The 20,113-nt window shown below is 41.4% G+C and overlaps 1 protein-coding gene across 2 annotated transcripts; it reads left to right on the top strand.

Moving 5' to 3' along the window:
• Positions 1–1,496: 1,496 nt before the first annotated feature.
• tbk1 (TANK-binding kinase 1) lies at positions 1,497–19,121 on the top strand. 2 transcript variants are annotated; one of them, XM_041978069.1, is made up of 21 exons: positions 1,497–1,589; positions 2,561–2,667; positions 2,937–3,077; positions 6,829–6,958; positions 7,787–7,968; positions 8,038–8,198; positions 8,272–8,382; positions 8,482–8,661; positions 8,743–8,939; positions 9,030–9,088; positions 9,429–9,520; positions 10,836–10,937; positions 11,021–11,099; positions 12,162–12,283; positions 12,398–12,474; positions 13,486–13,525; positions 13,606–13,707; positions 13,779–13,875; positions 14,432–14,532; positions 14,609–14,680; positions 17,602–19,121. In XM_041978069.1, the coding sequence occupies exons 2-21, from the start codon at positions 2,581–2,583 to the stop codon at positions 17,639–17,641; spliced, it is 2,172 nt and encodes a 723-aa protein (XP_041834003.1). In that variant the 5' UTR covers positions 1,497–1,589; positions 2,561–2,580; the 3' UTR covers positions 17,642–19,121. The 2 variants fall into 2 exon arrangements, with proteins under 2 accessions (XP_041834003.1, XP_041834002.1); XM_041978068.1 differs by having other exon boundaries at positions 1,499–1,572.
• The last annotated feature ends 992 nt before the right edge of the window (positions 19,122–20,113 follow it).

Raw genomic sequence — 20,113 nt, 5'->3', positions numbered from 1 at the left:
TGGATGCCAGAAAAGTGAGAGAGAAAACAAAAACATAGTATAAGAAAATAAAGTGAGGGGCAGCTTCTTATTAATTTCTTAGAGAAGAGAGGTGAGCAGCACCTGAGCTTTGAGCTGGTATCAGCAGCAGCTGTCCAGGCAACGTGTTAGTAATCAATCTAACCTAAATGAAACCTATCAGAAATTCATCCAAGTTGTTTCCACCTCACGATAAAAACTGTTCCACTTTTTTATAGATATTTTCATCCTTTCCCACATATTTGGTATCAATGGATTCCTTATTTTAGGATTGTGAAGGTGCTCCTAACATTGTGCTATCTGATAAACTGAATGCACCAGACCCCAAAGTCTGTAATGTTGATAATAAATGACCTACCATCATTTTTTAAATTAACAAAATAAAGCAGGAGAATTTTCAACTTTAAAGCCACAATGACTGATCAATAAAGCGGAGTGTGGTTATTATATCACCTACTGTTGGTGCTTTTGATTAAGATTTACTAACAAATAAAATATCTAACGTGGAAAAAGGGGAAAGGGGCTGTTTCATAATGATCACTGAATTAATTCATTCAGTGCTTTAAAAACAAGGGAGTGACATGAGTCAGAAAGTGGCCCTGCAATGGACTGGCGACCTGTTCAGGTGTACCTGCCTCTCGCCTGTTAGTAACTGGGATAGGCTCCAGCTTCCCCACAACCCTGAACTGGACTAGGCAGTATAGAAAATGGATGGATGGATGAATCGGGAAGCTGTCCAGCATGTATCTTATAAGACACAGAGTAGAATAAGTTCACAGTACGACAGGAGGTTCAATACAAAACATGACTCTAAATGACTGTAAAATAGACTCGTGTGTTTGTTGGTGTATCATAGCAACTGGCTCACTGCATAACAGTCATATACTGAACCACTTTAACAATATCCGTATTGGCAAAGATTACCACCATGACCCACATGGCACATAGATCTTGAGCAATTTCTTTTTTTTAAATTCCTTCTGTCTTGTCTTATTATCCCTTCTTTTTTTTGTTGTTGAGTTGTTTCCTGTTTATTTTGAAGTTCCTGTTGGTACTTTGAAGACCTATTTGTTTACCTTTTTACATTTTGTTTCTCCTGAGTTCTATATTTTATGATTAAACCTGCACAAAATGAGTCTTATGTCTTGCTACCGTGTATGCGACAAACTTTTGTTTGTTTCCACCAAATCTCACTCCAAGGATTATTAAAAAGTTTGTTACATCAGTTTCACTTTTGATTTAAAGATAAATTTACTTCGCTTTTACCGTAATAACCAACCGTTGATGTTTAAGCTCCTCCCACCGCCGTATTCCTCATCTGCGCGCGTTGCTCATGTCCCTCAGTGATGCGAAAATTATAAATATTACATGCTGTGGAACCAACAAGAAATAATCTGTTTTTCCATACTTATTTCTTTCAGTTGCTCCCGCTTCACCATGTGTTACGGTAACGATTTGGCCCCTCCCCCACCCAACGCCCTGCCCGTTGATTAGACTGCCGCAGTCACGTGACCAGGAAACAGCAGAAAACAGGGCTCCGCAGCAGAGAGAAAGGTAAGGAAATAAACAAAGTAATTAATATATTTCTGTTAATGAACCTTAGATTCAGCACCATTTTCCCCGGTTGTCGTTTATTAACTCAGCATTTAAATACCGAACCGGTGCTGGTCCAGTTCTTTACAGATAGCTTTACGTGGGTTTAAACGGTCGAGTTAAGATCCAGTCACCGGGTTCGTCGGCGTCCATGTAAGTGGAAAATGGACCGAACCGATACGTTACGGTTCGATCGCGTTCCCGAAACCAGAGGTGAAGAGGAGCTCGCGCTGAGACCCTCCAGGTGGAGATGTTGCGTTTCCGCGTCGAAGTGCCAGCAACCAATGAAAATAAAATAATCAGGATTCAATAAAATTATCAATCACCGTTATTAACCGTAATTTAGTTCATCATCGTCACGTCGCGCGCACTTGAGTCTTTTTGTTGTTTTAGGCCTCTGACGGGAATTTCCCCACCCATAGTAATGACGTCATGACGCAGCGATGCTCGGTGAACGTCATGTTTGTTTTTATTAACCTTTCAATAAATCGACTGATTATCAGTCAGCACAACTTGATTCTATTTGTGTTTATTTATCTATTAGTAGGCGTGGCTTCTTTCTCCTGCATTAACAGCCTCGTTGTGACGTCTCTTCCTGTTTGTTGATCTGTTTTGTTAAAAACACCGATCAGTTTTTGCCATGTTTGAGTCAGTTATTGATCACCGGTTACAAGTTTGTTATTAGTTTTTGTTCCTGCATTGATCATTATGTTTCCATTGATGTCAATCAATCAAACAGCTGTGCAGATTGGTTGACTGTTCATTGATCAATACACCGGATCTAGTTCTGTTGTATTGGTTAGATGCTGATAGTTTTTATCTGATGAGTTCATATCGGTGCAGCACTAGTTCTTGCTTCACTATAGATGCCAGAGAACTGATCATCTGTTTTAGGCGTGTGATCAGGGTATTGCTGAGCTGTATTGATTGCCCATCCCTGTGTTTCCAGGATCGGTTGCAGCCTTCAGGATGCAGAGCACCACCAACTACCTGTGGCTGATCTCAGACCTGCTGGGTCAGGGAGCCACAGCCAACGTGTATCGCGGTCGCCACAAGGTTCGCTTCCACACACCAGGAAACTGGATCTTCTCATGTTCTGGCCATAGAATCCATCACAACTCAGTCACATTTTTACTTTTTAAAACTCTGTATATGAAGAACATAAAGGGAAACTGCAGATCTGGGACTGAAATGAGAAAATATTTGTTGTTTTATCTCCTAGTTTTAATTTAAAAAGTTGTCAGACTCAGACTGGTGTAACATCAAGATGTTTCTGTGGTTGTGGATCATTGATCCAGGTCTCACCCTAGTCTCTGTGTTTGCAGAAAACCGGCGACCTTTACGCCGTCAAGGTGTTCAACAACTTGAGCTTCCTGCGGCCGCTCGATGTCCAGATGAGAGAGTTTGAGGTTCTGAAAAAACTCAACCACAAGAATATTGTGAAACTGTTTGCTGTGGAGGAAGAGGTTGGTATCCGTCTGATGAAAGCTTCTCTCGCTTATGTCCATGTTGTTTGTAATCGCTCAGATTTTAAAATGTTTTGTTATTTAACAAAATGTGTGTTTGTAAAAGGTTAAATGTAACATGTTTTGCCCCAAGTTTGGCCTGACAGGCATGTCGGTTACATCTTTAGTCCTTCATTTTGTTTACCGCTGGGAGCTGGAGTCTATCCCAGGAGTTAGCAGGCGAGAGACAGGGTACACCTGGACAGGTCGGCAGTCCATCACAGGGCCAACATAACGAGACATCTTTAATGTTGCTGAAAAACAGATTCATGGGGCCTCATTCACCAACGATCTTACAAACACATTTATTCTTAAATTCTACTCATGAACATTTTCTGAAAATTGTAGCATTCACCAAAATCTATTGATCTTAGCTAAGAACAAATCCTACGATCACTCGGGAGTACGCTTACGAACATCTGAAAGCCGAAACATCCAGACTCAGAATCATTTCATTTCACCAACGCTGTACACACAAACAAGGAATTTGACTCCGGTGAATTCTTGCTCTCGTACTTTCAGCACAAAAAGTAAAAGAATAATTTAAAAATAAAATCAAATAAAAAACGATAGAAATAATAGAGCTATAAAATAACATTAACATTTTACATGTTAACAGGTTAAGGTAGAGCAGGTGTGTGTAAATATGTCTCCGCATGGGTTATTGTTCAGCAGGGTAACGGCCTGGGGAAGAAACTGTCTCTCTCTCTCTCTGGTGGTTTTGGCGTACAGTGCTCTGTAGAGCCGACCAGACGGGTGGAGCTTAAAAAGTTTGTGTGCGGGGTGTGAGGGGTCATCTGCCCGTTTCCTGACCTTGGACATGTACAAGTCCTGGATGGAGGGTAGGTCTACCCCTGCTATCTTCTCTGCAGACCTGATTGCCCAGTTTGGTGGCTGATCCAGACCAGACAGTGATGTGCAGACAGACTGGATGATGGCGGTGTAAACGGCGATCAGCAGCTCCTATAGCTGGTTGAACTTCCTGAGCCTCTGCTGGGCCTTTTTCCTGACAGAGTCTATGTGAGGAGTCCACTTCAGATCCCAAGAGATTGTGGTTTCCAGGAACCTGAAGGTGTCTGCAGTAGACAGTGTTGAGGACGGTGAGGGGGGCAGGTGTTGGGGATTTCTCTTCAATTCCACTGTCATCTCCACAGTTTTGAGCAGGTTCAGCTCCAGGTGGTTCTGACAACACCAGTGGACCAACTGTTCCACCTCCCATCTGTATGCAGACTCGTCAATGTCCCGGATCAGACCGATCATGGTACCAGCTCTGAGTGCTGGACGTGATGCTCCCCAGCTTCACCTGCCGGCTTCTGTCTGTCAACAAACTGGTGATCCACTGGCAGGTGGAGGTGGGCACTGTGAGCGGGGTGAGCTTCCAGTGGAGGATTTTATGGATGACGGTGTTGAATACAAAGCTGAAGTCCACGAACAGGATCCTCGCAGACGTCCCTGGGGAGTCAAGGGGGATGCAGGATGTAGTGCAGTCCCACATGAACTGCATCGTCTGTTGCCCTGTTTGCAGGGGGCCTGCGATGTCCTTCAGGTGGCTCAACATGAGTCTCACAAAGAGTTTCGTGAGCACAGATGTCAGGGCGATGGGCCGTTAGTCATTTATTCTTGTGACAGAAGGCTTCTTGGGGACTGGTTTAATGGTGGCGCTTGAGGGCACTTCACAGCTCCAGGGATCGGTAAAGATCCGTGTGAAGGTGGACGCCAGCTGTTCAGCACAAACTGTCAAGCAGGCGGGGGGGGACACCGTCGGGTCCTGGAACCTTCCTGATCTTCTTTCTCTGAAAGAGCCGGCACACACCTCCTCCTCACAGATCCTTAGTGCAGGCAGGGGGTCTGATGGGAAGGGTGTGGGGGTTGCAGGGAGACCTAAGCCCCGTTTCCTCCAACGGGGGCGGGTTGGGACGCATTTTATTGTCTTTCCGAACATGAAAACTGGGAAGGGTACCTAATATCCTACCCAACCCGTCTTACTTTTTTGGGACCCTTCTGTTGGGGTACCAATCTAACCGACTGGTTATACTTTAAGAAAGGCGCTGCGATGGCGTCATGTTGGTACGTAGCTGAGGCATCTATCGCCATCCGGCTGGTACTCCTCCTCTCAGGTAAGGTTATGGTGAAAAACACAACGCGCTTACTGACAAACCGTACCCACACCACACCCGTCCTGAACTGCGCCCGTTGGTGGAAACGAGGCTTTGGCTTTAGTCGCCCTGGTCTCAGCCTGTTTCTGGCCTGCTTGAACCGGTCCTGGTCCCCACATCTGTAGGCCTCTTCCTTGGTCTGACGCAGCTTTCTGAGGTGAGGTGTGAACAAAATCAGCATTTGTCCTGTTTTCTGCTGTTCGTTAAAATGCAATGATAAAACTACAGTCAAGCTTTTGTCGGATTTTTAAATAACTTTTGGTGAAGTACAAAACATTATTTAAGATAAAAATCAGTATTGCAGATCTCTTTTTATCTGTTTCACTCTTTCAAGAACAAGTCGTAGTCCAGACAGGTTTAATACTATTGCTGGTCTTCCTCTATCACCATCGGTGCTAAAGACTGAACACACTCCAGATCCGTTGCCTCAGCCACAAGAATATCACTTGAATATCACCCATAAATACCAGGCTCAAACTCCAAACTCAGCCCCCACACTCTGGAATAACGCCCGCCTTCTGTCAGATCTGCCCTCCCTTTCTTTTACATCCAGGCTCAAACACACCTGTTTTCAGCAGCCTCTGTTTTTATTTGTTTTCTTGTTGTATTTAGGTGTTTTTGCTTTTAACTGAAACTGTTCAGCAGTTTGGACAATGTGACTTGATTTTAAATGTGCTTTATAAATAAACTTTGATTGATTGATAAATGTCCAAGTCACCTGTGACTCCCAGATCCACCTGCTGAATGTGGTCTTTTATAATTAAAATTTACTACAACCATTTCTTGTTATTATTATAAGAATTCAAGGTTATCAGACTCACCTGGAGGATTCACCAGAAGCACCACTCGCTCTGTAGGCGAACCGCATCCTAAAATGATGCCACAGTTGGTGGAACTCTTCTTTACAAAGGTGCTATAATGAAATTTTATTCTACAGTGTACCACTTTCCCCTTTAGCCATGGCACTGCGAGGGTGTGCACGTTGATGCTCTCATGGGACCAGACTGCAAGCTGCTGTCCAAGTTCAGTAATTAATGATCCGTTTGTATAGAAAGCTGTTTTTATATTATTTGTAGCTCACCGTCTGATTATTTATGATCAAGTAAACACTTTAAAAATGAAGAAAATCAGGCTTCACTGCACATCTTTATTATTATTTTTTGTTTTCATCATTTTGTCATGCTGTTTTTATTTTTCCTCATCTGTCTCGCCTCTGGGTTTCTGCACACAGCCCGTAAGTCCTGACCTTTTATGGGTTTTTTGGGCGTTTTCTTGCAAAGTAGAACCATCTGGTCCATCCGTTCAGTTAATGAGAGATTGGTATTCACCAATCTAAGAGGAAAGATAAGAACAGTTCCGTGGTCTATGAATCTGACGGAGGGTTTAATTAAAAAACGTCTAGAATAAACCTAATAAACAAATTTAAGAAGATTTCTAAGAAGAGGTAAATGAGGCCCATTGTGTGTCAAACAGAACTTTTTTAATAAGTTTTCTCAGAAGTGAAAATAAAGAGCGAGCAGACCTGTTGCTAACTTCTTCCTCCTTCCTCCTCTCAGTCCAACACCCGTCACAAGGTCCTGGTGATGGAGTACTGTCCCTGCGGGAGTCTCTACACCGTACTAGAGGAGCCGTCCAACGCCTACGGTCTCCCAGAGGACGAGTTCCTCATCGTTCTGCATGATGTCGGTAAGGGAACGCTGATGTTTTCCATGCGGACGTCTCTTCCAGGTGTTTCTGTTTAACCCATAAAACTCCACCACATCTCCCCAACCATTATCTCTTCTACCATCAGCAGTGTCCCAGGAGTGGTAGCGTGTAGCTCTGTGGGGTAAACTGTGGTGGATAGCTACCCTTTAGATGATCTACGGAAGTTTTCCAGGAATTTCTATCCCATCCAGGAGGTTTACAATCCAGCCACTAAATGTAGTTTTATTCAGAGACTATCTAGTAAATCCACAATAATCCATGATAACAGCATTATTTATCACATTTCATCATAAAAACATCACTATCACCACTATGTTGCAAAGAGACCTCTATTTAGACCTGGACATGATGATGAAGCCACTTCCTGTCAGACTTTCCACCAATCAGAGAGCTTAGATTGACGGTAACGTCCAATCAGGAGCAGCCAAAGATCAACCAGTGAGCAGAAAGTTCTATGTGTGTGTGAAAAGAAGAAAAATAATGCTCCTCTATGGCTGGAATAAAGCCAAGAAGACGTTTCTGATGCACGGTGGCGCCACAAAGCAGCTGAGCTGGAGTTGGTTTAGTGAGGATAGCAGGTAAATAGTAGCAGGAATAACTGGAAATGAGGAAAAAGTGGAAACATGGAAATAGTTTCTGTTGTGTGTTTGTTTCAATAACAATATTTTTTCTCCTGGAAGCCAAAACTTGAGAGAACGATGAGATAAGAAAAGGTTTGGTCACTGTTGATCTGTGTGTTATTTCTACAAAGTTCTGTTAGTTTTAAGGGTTGAACGTTGGAGCTGAGGGTCTGGTCTCCTTCTGCAGTGGCAGGTATGAATCACCTGAGGGAGTACGGCATCGTTCACCGCGACATCAAACCTGGAAACATCATGCGGGTGATCGGAGAGGACGGACGCTCCGTGTACAAGCTGACGGACTTTGGAGCCGCCAGAGAGCTGGAGGACGACGAGCAGTTTGTGTCCCTGTACGGAACCGAGGAATACTTGGTGAGGAAAACAGACACATGCCTGGTCAGGTAACCATGACAACACCTTCAACGCTTCTTCTCTGCTCAGCACCCAGACATGTACGAGCGGGCCGTTCTGAGGAAGGACCACCAGAAGAAGTACGGCGCCACGGTGGACCTGTGGAGCATCGGCGTGACGTTCTACCATGCCGCCACCGGCAGCCTCCCTTTCAGGCCATTCGAGGGGCCTCGCAGGAACAAGGAAGTGATGTAAGCGCTGTACACGGCAGTGGAGGTCAGGCCCACTGACATCAGACTGATGCTGCATCGTTTTGTGTCTCAGGTATAAAATCATCACGGAAAAGCCATCGGGAACAATCTCCGGGCATCAGAAATGTGAGAATGGGAAAATCGAGTGGAGCACTGAGATGCCAGTGTCCTGTAGTCTGTCCAAGTAAGCAACATGGAACTGAACCATCCAGCACCACCCCCTTCTGGTCAAATGGTTCCACAATGTCCATCCTTAACGCCGTCTTCTTCGTCTCTATTTCAGGGGCCTCCAGAGCCTCTTGACTCCAGTTCTCGCCAACATCCTGGAGGCGGACCAGGAAAAATGTTGGGGCTTTGATCAGTTCTTTGCTGAGACCAATGACATCCTCCACCGGACCGTAGTTTACGTCTTCAGCCTGCAGCAGGCCACGCTCCACCACGTCTACATCCACGAGTACAACACGTGAGCGCCACCGCCACCAGTTCTGTCCAGAACCTCATCAGTCAACGTCTCTGACCACCGCTGTTCTTCCTGCGTCCACAGGGCGGCGCTGTTCCAGGAGCTGCTGTGTCGTCGGACCAGCATCCCACTGCACAACCAGGAGCTGCTGTATGAGGGCCGCCGCCTTGTCCTCGATGCCAACCGCCAGGCAAAGACCTTCCCCAAGACCTCCAGAGACAATCCCATCATGCTCGTCAGCCGCGAATCTGCCGCCACCGTGGGACTCATCTTCGAAGATCGTACGAGACGCGTTGCTTGTCTTCACCTAAGCTCCTTAACAGCTACCATGGTTCGGATCTAAATGCTGTCTCTGGTTTCTGTCTTCACAGCGAGTCCTCCCAAAGTTCAACCTCGCTACGACCTCGACCTGGACGCCAGCTATGCAAAGGTGCACAAGCCCCGCCCACTTCCTCCCCTGACCACAACAGGACCCACGTTTCTGCCGCTTTCAGAATCGTGCTCCTCTCTTCAACAGATTTGATCACTAATGAAAATCTACTGATATCAGGGACCAAATGTCGATCCTGGAGGGCCGGACTCAGCCCACGGGCCGCAGTTTGCTCCCCTCTAAAAGTTTAATGTTCTATTTCCGTTCACAGGAAATTCTTTTTTATTTTAATGCTGCAACATCAAACTTAAGCTGATGATAGAAAATCCCAATGAACCTAAACGCACTGTCAGCCGATGTTTGGTCATGTGACCTCTCTGATCCACCTGCTGTCCTTCAGACTTTTGCAGGTGACATCGGACATTTATGGAAAACCTCGGAATCTCTGCTGATTTATCAGGAGCTGGTTCGAAAAGGAGTTCGAGGTTTGATGTGAGTTCAGACTGTCAGCGTGACGGTGGCCCAGACGGACAAAAACGACAGAACCCAAAAACACGACAGCTGCACTGAGATCATTAAAAACAAGATCTCACTATAAAAAATTTACTTAAACATTTGTAACAAAACAAAAGTGACACCAAATGGTGTTTTTAAAAATATTTTATTTAAAAAAAAAAAAAAAAAAGAAAAAAATACACAAAACTGCATAAAATAGGACAAAACTGTAAAAACAAAATTAAACCATGTACATAATGGTAAAATATTTTTTTTTGTTGTTGTTGTTTTTGTTTTTTTTTTAAGCAAAAAAATAAACAATACCCAAAATTATGTTCAGTTCTATAAACTGACAAGAAAAACACAACAAACCAAAATAAGACAAAGTTCATAAAAATTTAACAATGAAATCAGATTCAACCAAATTATTTAAATTTTACTAAACAAAATTAAAGCACTAGGGGTTGACAGTTACAGTTTTATATATATTAAAAAAAGTTAAATAATTGACAGAAACAAAACCAAAAATGCTTCAATATCTCAATTAAAGAAATTCATGAAATAGAGAAACAAAGCATGAAAATGAACAATCCAATTAAATCTAATTGTATAAAAAATTTAACAAAATAAAAAAATAATTTAAAATTTCATAAAAAGTTACCAATTTTTCTGAAACAAAACTAAAACAAAAAACACTAAGTTAAAATGGTTTTCACTGAGTTGTTCATAAAAAACAAAGTTAAACAAAACCAAAAATGCCATAAAATAAAAAAAAACACACAAAAAAAATATGAAAACATAAAATTTCAATTAAATTAAATCACACAAAATTATATAAAATGTGTAGAAAAGCAAAACAAAAAATGGTAAAATAGTTTTGGTTTATTTTAATAAAAACAAGAAACATAAGACTTTAAATTAAAACTAAATTCCATAAACTTCAAGAAAATATAATAAAAAAACAATAAAATGAAACCTTGATATAAAACAGCTAAACTAAAATAAATAGTTTAGATGCCACAAATATAAAATTAAATAAAAAATTTACTTAAAATTAGATGTTTTCAGAAACAAAACTAAACAAACTAAAATTAAATGGTTTTAAATGAGTTTTTTATTTAAAACAAAAATGTAACCACGAAACCAAAAATTCTACAGATTTCATAAAAAATGAAAACATGACAAAATTCAGTAAAACTCAACAGTAAACACAAAAAAACAGCCGAAATTTTCTAAGATGTTTTCTAATCAGTTTCCATGTTTGTTTACTTCCTGTCTTGCTTCCTGTTTGTGTGTTTGGTTCGGTCCTCAGCGAGCTGATGAAGGAGGATTACAGCGAGATTCAGCACAAGAAGTCGGAGGTTTTCCACCTCTGCAGCTACTGCACACAGCTGCTGGAGAGGACCGAACAGCTGTGAGTTCACCACCACTGTTGTCATGGTTACGTGTCTGCTGTGTGTTAAATGTGTAAACTGACACACCTGTGCTGCTGTGCAGGTTCGAGGTCTTGATGCAGACCAGCATGCTGTCATCAGAGTACGACGAGGTCTCAGACATGCACAAGAAGGTCCTCAGAGTGAGTGCTTGTCTTCCTCCATCTTCATCGTACTGCAGCATGACTTAAATGGCTGGAGATTCTGAGTTGTGATTGGCTGGATGCTCCAATGCACCATCAGATACAGTTCTGGTTCTGGATGTTTCATGTTTTTATTTTCATGCTTCAGTCAGTCTGAGTTTCTCTTTCAGCTCTTTAAAGGATTTTAAGTTCCAAAGGTTTTAAATGAAGTTCCTGTGGTCAAATCAGGCTCCGCCCACTGCTCTGTATCAGAACCACAGCGGGACCAGAACTAGTTTTTACTTCAGTATAACACAGAACCAGCAGAACTCCTGATTTCTGCTTTAACCCTTAAAACTCCACCAACTACTTTGTTTTCTTTTTTAAGTATAAACAAGCCTGTAGAAGCTGAAGCTCTAAACCCCATCAGCATGCAGACGTGATGTTTCCAGCCTCAGCTGTCAATTATAAGGCTAAAATGATGTAAAATGAGTGTATCAATAGATATAGCAGCATAATGGCCGACCAGCAGGAGAAAGCAGAATTACTAACAGAACTTTGTAGATATTTGTAGAATATTGGTGTTGAAACAAACTATTTCCATCTTTCCACTTTTTCCTCATTTCCAGTTATTCCTGCTACTATTTACCTGTTGATCTTTGGCTGCTCCTGATTGGACATTACTATCAATTTAAGCTCCCTGATTGGTGAAAAGTTTGGCAGGAAGTGGCTTCATCATAATTTACAGGTTTATCTAAATTTCTGTTCTGTTTTACACAAATATGTAACCGGCCAATCACATGGCAGCATCTAGTCGCATAGATGTGGTGAAGACGACTTGTTCAAACTGAGCATCAGAATGAGGAAGAAAGATTTAGGTGACTGAACATGGCATGGTGGTTGTTGTTGTTGACCTCGTCAGGCTAGGATGGACTTTTCTCCTCAACTTCTAGGAAGCTGTTTAGAAACTTCTGGTTCATGAAGAATCTATCTGAGTGGAGCCTAATCAGACAACTGGAACTGACCAATCAGAGCAGAGTCAGGTACCTGTTTAGGTGGTACTACGTAGTTCTCTGTCTGCAGGTCTCCGGCTCTCTGGAGCCCATCGAGCGAACCGCCCAGGACATCAAGAGTAAATTCCTCCCTGGAGGTCTGCTGAGTGACGGCTGGACACAACAAGTGGGGACACACCCCGAGGACAGGAAGTAAGACCTTCTGTCTCTGTTTGTGTGTGTTTAACGATGTTTGTTCTGCAGCTGTGTGTGTGTGTGTATTTAAAGATGTCTGTGATGTGTGTGACGCTGAGTTTTTGTCTGCAGCGTGGAGAAGATCAAAGTTCTGCTGGACGCCATCACAGCCATCTACCAACAGTTTAAGAAGGACAAAGCAGAGAGACGTGAGACACTCACACAGCAGCTTCTGCTTTTTTATACGGCCGCCTCCTACTTCCACTTTCTTCCTTCTGAGACCAAGTCTGAGTATTTCAGTCGTCAGCTTAGCTCTAGATGTAGATCCATGTGATGTCTTTCTTTTTTTTGGACTGGACTAAAGGTCGTTTCTTTTTGTTTTAATAAAAGTGCAGATTGAAATATTTGGGGCTGGTTTAGGTTGTGATTGAGGTGAAGGTCTTCTCGTTTTTCTTTCCTTGTTCTGTGCTGTGGTCCTGTGAGTGACAGGTGACCTGTCCAGGTGTATCTGCTTCTCACCTTCCTAATGATTGATGGACGGATGCTCGGATGGATGGAGGGATGGATGGATGGACGGACGGACGGATGGACGGACGGACGGACGGACGGACGGACGGACGGACGGACGGATGGATGGATGGATGGATGGGCGGATGGATGGATGGATGGATGGACGGATGGATGGACGGATGAATGGATGGATGGACGGATGGATGGACGGATGGATGGATGGATGGATGGACGGATGGATGGACGGATGAATGGATGGATGGACGGATGGATGGATGGATGGATGTTTTTTCTGGTCACCAACATTCTTGGAAGTCTATTTTGTCTCCTCATGGAAGTAAAGTTGGGTTTATCTTTCATTCGCTGTCGGGGTTTTCTCTTGCTTGCTTCCTCTGTGAGGTGTACAGGAAGTGTTAAGAAAAAGAAAATAAATGACATTGTTTGTCAGGACCTAGACCTGGTCTGGTTTCCCAGGTTGTAAATGAAAGGCCTGAAACAGCTGAGCTGAACCATCAGTCCAGCTGATGTTGAAGTTTCTTCTTCTTCTGCTCTTTGCTGACTCCCTGTAGCAGCTGGAATCGGTTGGAGGTTGGATCTTTGACTCAGTTTTTACATTTCGGTTCTGACTGGAAGTTGTGGTCTGCAGGTGGATAAATGGGCCGTTTTTAGCGACAGAACACTGAACCTTTTGTTTTTCCCTCTGTGCCCAGGTCTGCCGTACAACGAGGAGCAGATCCACAAGTTTGATAAGTAAGTCCCAGTTCTGGTGGTTCTAGTTCTGGTCTCCATCTTAGCATCCGTCAATCTGACTGTTTTTTTTTTCCTGACAGACAGAAGTTGGTTCTTCATGCCAGTAAAGCCAGAGCTCTGTTCACCGATGAGTGCGCCATGAAGTACCGCCTCTTCATCTCCAAGAGCGAGGAGTGGATGAGGTACCGGGTCAGGGCGTTGCTTGTTGACCCGGTGTCGAGCAAAGTGTACTGACTCATCTGTTTGTCTGCAGGAAGGTTCATCACATCAGGAAGCAGCTGCTGGGTCTGTCGGGTCAGCTAATCAGCGTCCAGAAGGAGGTTACGGTCCTGATGGAGCGAGCCATCAAGGTAAACAACATGGTTTCCTCCAGCTTTTCAAACTTTCTTTTTAAACCAACAACAGCTGTTTCAGAGTTTTTATTGATGATGGATACATATGCTGTACTGCCATAAGTATTGGCTCCACTGCCTTGACTCTCGTATGAACTGAAATCTCATTCTTAATCAAATGAGTTCAATATGACGGTGGCCCACCATTTGCAGCTATACCAGCTTCAGTTAATCTGGGATGTCTTTCCACAAGGTTCAGGAGTGTGTTTATAGGAATTTTTGACCATTTCTTCAGAAGCACATTAGTGAAGTCAGACACTGATGTTGGACGAGAAGGCCTGGCTCTCAGCATCCGCTCTAATTCATCCTAAAGGTGTTGAGGTCAGGACTCTGTGCAGGCTCTGTAGCACATGCTAGCACGTAGCTTCACCCTGCAGAGCAAAAACTTTAATCATATTATATTATTTTATATTATATTATATTATATTATATTATATTATATTATATTATATTATATTATATTTTAAAAACACATGTATGTGTGTATGCATGTGTGTGTGCTTCTTTCTTCCAGCTGCAGGAACAGCTTCCTCAAAAGGTTCTTCCTCTGGTGTCCAGCGGGATGAAACCTCAGGCCTACCTGAGTCAGAACACTCTGGTGGAGATGACTCTGGGGTAAGTGGACCACCTTCATCATCCTCATACTCACACATTAGACGTCATGTGACATCAAGTTGTTGTTGTTGTTCAGGATGAAGAAGCTGAAGGAGGAGATGGAGGGAGTGGTCAAAGAGCTGGCAGAGAACAACCACTTCCTGGAGAGGTCAGACTTCCTGTTGTGTTAGGGCTGAGATATACTTGCTGTTAGCGATGCGTCAGCGTCCAAATCATGGCTGCTACGCCATCTAGCGTTTATTTGGTGCGTAGTCTGCACATGTTGACTCCAGGTAACGTGCCGTGTGCACAAGTTTCAATATTGACTTGAGAGGCGCTCATGCGAACAAGAGCATGAACTTGATGGATCCGAAGTGCACACAATGGTGGATAGTTTTGAAGACTGTCACTCAGACCTTGTGCCAAAATACTGGCATCATTTTTCCTTCCAGCTTTTTTGCTTTCGATGTTTGCAGCAAGTATGCAAGTATATACACAAACGTAGCAGAACATTGACGTGTACACATGCGTTCAAGGCAAGTACATACTCTGAAACTCTCATGTTCTCCTGTGAGGAGTCGACAGGAGAACCATCAGCAGTTTCTCTGGTCCTGAATCCTCAGAGACTTCTGAACCAACTGGATCAGAACCAGTCAAATCAACATGTTTTTAAAAACAAACTTTTAACAGAACTTTGAGGCACGTTGAGGCAGAAAGACATGAAAATCTGAAACAGAAATTATAAACAGGAAATTCAAAATTTTATATTAAACTGTGGGAACCAGCTGAACCAGGATCCCATAAATACACGGAGTGGAGTACGAAGTCTGTGACATGTTGGTGGATTTTACAAAGTTTTCAGTCTGGTTCATAAAGTTTTTAAGGTTTAAACTCTAAATAATACACAGGCGAAGTTTCTGCGAGTACCCTGTGGGATACTGCAAAAGCAGTTCTTAGAGGAAAGCTGATAATGTGGTCAACAAGAAAGAAAAGGGAAAGCGAGACCCAACAGACTTTCCTGACACAAACGTTGAAGTCAAACAAAGTGCCAGCAGAAGATGGATTCCCTGCAGAATGGTTTAAGCTGTATAGGCACCTTTTGTCACCAGTGCTGTTAAACTGTTTTAATCATATTCACCAAAATCCTGGAAACAAGCCATCATATCCGTGATTTCAAAAGAGGGAAAGGACAGATCAGAGAGCAGCTCATACAGACCCAGTTCAGTCTTAAATGGAGATTACAGAATATTTAACTCAATCATTGCAAAAAGGCAAAAAAAAACATAATTCCTGGTCTGATTCATCAGACAGGTTTCATTAAAAATAAGCAAACACAAGACAATGTAAGAAGAGCACTACACCTAATGAACAAGTCCAAATCCATTTAAACCTGTTGTCCTGAGTTTGGAGGCAGAGAAGGCCTTTGACATGGTGCAATATGAAAACAATCTGGATTCACATAGCAGGTCATAGGGTTTCTGAAGTCCCTGTACAGGCTTCCAACCGCCCGGATTAAAAAGAATGGAAACCTTTCTAGGAATATCATATTGGAGAGGATGCAGACGGGTGCTCCCACGTTGTTTGCACTCTTCGTACACACAAAACCCAAACCCTAACTCACAATTATGTACCAAAAGAAAACACACGTCAGACTTATCATTTCAAATGGAAAACTAACAAAATGGCATATCTTGGAGTCACTGTACCAAATGATCTGACTGAAATTTACAACTCAAATTATAGCACTATCACACAAAATGTAGAAGTAGATTTTGAAAGATGGGCATCTATTACAACTGGTCTGTATGGCATAATAGAAATGGTGAAAAATGAATATTTTATCCAGGCTGTTGTTTCTTTTTCACTCCCTGCCAATTGATATTTCCCCCAAACAGTTTAATGACTGGAAAAGAATGATGTCGCAATTTATTTGGCAAGGTAAAAAACCTAGGGTTTGACTTAAGACTCTACAATTACCAAAAGACCAAGATGGACCTTTACCCTGCCTGGAGGACAGTTGCAATGCGGCACAGCTTCAGTATTCGGTTAAACTATCCCAATAAAAATAAAAAAAAAGTAAAAACTTTAAATAATGAATACACTTTTTCTGGTTCAATTTTAAGCATTTCAATATCAGAAGACTGAATCAGACGTGTTATAAAGTATCAGCCATGATACCAAGAAGGTTAAAATATCTTCACATATAATATGATGACTTGATTTCACCTGATAAAATATTAGTGTGTGTTTACATGTTTTTACCTTCTATGTTTATTCTAACTCAGCTTTAAAACACCTCAAAACATAATGTAATCCAATAAGAATTTATACTCCCAACTTTGTTTGTAAGTGTGTATTTTATGTTTTTTTTAATGATTTTTATTACAATTAAAAATCATCCTGAATGTTTCTCACTCTCTCTCTCTCTCACTCTCTATCTCTCTCTCTCGCACTCTCTCTCTCTCTCGCACTCTCTATCTCTCTCTATCTCTCTCTCTTGCTCACTCTCTCTCTCTCTCTCTCTCTATCTCACTCTCTCTCTCTCTCTCTCTCTCTCTCGCTCACTCTCTCTATCTCTCTCTCTCTCTCGCACTCTCTCAATCTCTCTCTCTTTCGCACTCTCTCTCATACTCTCTCTCTCTCTCACTATCTCTCTCTCTCTCTCGCACTCTCTCTCACTCTCTCTCTCTCTCACTCTCTATCTCTCTCTCTCGCACTCTCTATCTCTCTCTCTCTCTCTCGCACTCTCACTCTCTCTATCTCTCTCTCTCTCTCACTCGTTCTCTCTATCTCTTTCACTCTCTCTATCTCTCTCTCTCTATCTCTCACTCTCTCTTTCACTCTTTCTCTTTCACTCTATCTCTTTCTTTTTCTCTCACGATTTCTTTCTTTCTCTCTCTTTCTTTTTCTTTCTCTCTCTCTCTCTCTCACACTCTCTATCTCTCACTCTCTCTGTCTTTCTCTTTCTTTTATTCTCTCTCTCACTCTCTCTATCTCTCTCTATCGCTCTCTCTGTCTTTCTCTTTCTCTCTCTCTCTTGCTTTCTCTCTCTCTCGCTCTGAAACCAACTGAGAATTTGTCCTCCTGCAGATTTGGGACTCTGACTCTGGACGGAGGCCTGAGAGGCTGAAAGACGTCCACAGACCGGCTGAAACCTTCTTGTACATTTTCTGTAAATAACTTCAGACTGAAAGCTTTCCTGCAGACGGACGTCCGGACGCTTCGCTCAGATCGCTTTCGAACCCCAGAGATGTTTCCAGCTGAGGATCACAGTAGAAACTCTCCCGTTTACCTCTGAGGACACAAACACGACTTTCACGCTGAGAGGGTTGAAGATCCGTTCATGACTCATTTCTTTCCATCTGTTTGTTTTCATATGTGATCTAAATTTTTAAAGTTCAGCTTAATGTCGTCAAAGTTGACTTATTTATTGAGAATATCAGAAGAAATTCAGGAAGTTCTTTAAAAAAAAAGCTTGAAATTGATCCAAAAGAATGAATTATAAAATTTCAGATGAAATTCAATTTAGTTTTTTTTTTAAACTGCTTTACATATGAGAGTTAATCCATTTACAATAACCTTACAGAATTAAACCCATCTGCATGTTTTTTTTTTAGTTTAATTTTAAATAATCGGAATAAAGTTGTTTATTAAAAAAGTTAAAAACAATTTGGGATTGAACTAATAACAATTTAATGAAAAATTTAATTAAATACAAATAATCAAATTTAAAATGGAAAAACAAATTAGATTTGATGCACTAATCAGTTCATTAATCAGCGCAATTAAAAATTTCACTTTTTTTATGCATGTTTGTTTTTTTGTTTTTTTTTTTTACAGAATTTCAGGACAAATGTAAATTAAAGCTGAAAAGCAAATGGTCACGAACGAATCCATCACATATTTCACGTGAAAGTTCTGTTCTTTACTTTATGGACGTTCAAGGATTCATATGAATTCAAGGGATTGTTTTGAATTCATTTGATGGAAAGAAAATATTTAAAAGCCGTTAAAATGTACAGAAGAGCATTAATTTTTCCATCAGATGTTCAGTTGTTGAATCCTCTGACGGTGGAATTTATTTTATCTTTAAACTTCAGAAAAAATCTGAACTATTCTATCTCTAAAAATTTGTTTATCCACTTTGATTAAAGCGAAATCATTCATGTCATAAAAATGATGAGAAATACTGAATAATTCTGATTCCATGTTGTTGTTTATGATCACTAGCGATGATCTGGTTTGTATTTAGAGGTCAGATATTTGCAGACATACCTCGACTGTTCAGGAAGAAACGACTTGTCGCTTCCTTACTTTCTTGTTCTCATTTTGTCAGTAATCAGCATCAGAAGGCATGATAACTGTGTAAACAACCTGTAAATAAACAAACATCTGGAGAAGAAGCTGCTGACGTTAACTCACGTCAAAGATTCTCTCATGAACGGTTCGGGTCTGAGTTCGGATCGGGGTCTGCCCAGCACAGGGGGCATGTTGGCATGATCAGATCTTGTTTCTTGTAAACGAGGTTGAAATCACATCTTTAACTTGAGTAAATGTCGGGGTTTGTCAGATGACTCCGGTTTTAAATAAATTGGGTGCTTAGAGTTGAAGCGGTGTGAAGGGATATTTTTTAATAGATGATTACCTCTCTGTTAAAAAATGTGAAGTCAAGAGAAAAAGAAAACCAAACCACTGAACTTCATTTACTAAATCATCTCCATCCAAAAACACAGAAATCCCAACAGACATTGAAGTACTCCTGCTGGGCCAGCAGAGGGCAGTAACATACATCTTTCCAGGGAGGAGCGTGAGCAGTTTCCATGTAGTTTGTAAACTACGGAAGCCTCGAGTGGCCACGATTACAAGTAATATTTTTTCTCTTAAAACAATTGCAGATGAATTATTCTTTTATCTGAAGATTGCATCGTTAATTTTCATTTAATTTACATTTCTCCAGAAACCAAAGGTTTTTTTTTCTGCAATGACCTCCTTCGTAACTTTTCACAAAATAAGAAAATTGTTTTTCTCGAGAACACGAGATGATCGGGGTGGACTCGAAAATGAGCAATTAGCTCTTGATTTAATTCATTGTAACAAGAGCAAGAGAGCTTTACACTACGAAGAGTATAAAATCACATACATACATCCAATAAACAAGTCACATGACATCGATACAAAACAGCAGTAAAAGTCCATCACATTTCACCTTGTATAAAAGCTGCTTAACCTGCTTTTAAAGCGTCTCTGTGATGTTACAAGTTATGTGGAGGTTGGCAAAGAATTCCATCCCATAATACCAGTGTAAAAAAAAAAACAGAGTTTCTAGCTGCATTATTAACTCATGGCACTATATAGGAATGGAGTCTCGTTTTTAACTAATAAATCCTGAAATTTTCATCCTTTTTTGTCACAAAAATTAGATTTTAATGTTAATGTTTAAATTGAGATTTACAATAAATATTTAGCTGCTGTGTGAAGAGAAAACTGCTGAAATGCAGATTTAGAGTGAAAAAATAAATAGCGAGCTTTTACTCATTTTAATATAAAAGTGCACTATGCATCACTTTTGAATTTATTAATAAATATAGAACAAAATACAAGT

This window comes from Melanotaenia boesemani, chromosome 23 (assembly GCF_017639745.1).
Source record: "Melanotaenia boesemani isolate fMelBoe1 chromosome 23, fMelBoe1.pri, whole genome shotgun sequence".
Taxonomy (NCBI): domain Eukaryota; kingdom Metazoa; phylum Chordata; class Actinopteri; order Atheriniformes; family Melanotaeniidae; genus Melanotaenia; species Melanotaenia boesemani.
Note: the sequence above shows the minus strand (reverse complement) of the source record. Positions and strands in the feature narration are given on the sequence as shown.

Excerpts from the sequence above, each read along its gene's own strand:
- tbk1 (XM_041978069.1), top strand. The coding sequence starts at position 2,581 with ATGCAGAGCACCACCAACTACCTGTGGCTGATCTCAGACCTGCTGGGT. Across the intron at positions 2,668-2,936 it reads TGTATCGCGGTCGCCACAAG|AAAACCGGCGACCTTTACGC; the intron begins GTTCGCTTCCAC and ends CTGTGTTTGCAG. Across the intron at positions 9,089-9,428 it reads TGGACGCCAGCTATGCAAAG|ACTTTTGCAGGTGACATCGG; the intron begins GTGCACAAGCCC and ends GCTGTCCTTCAG.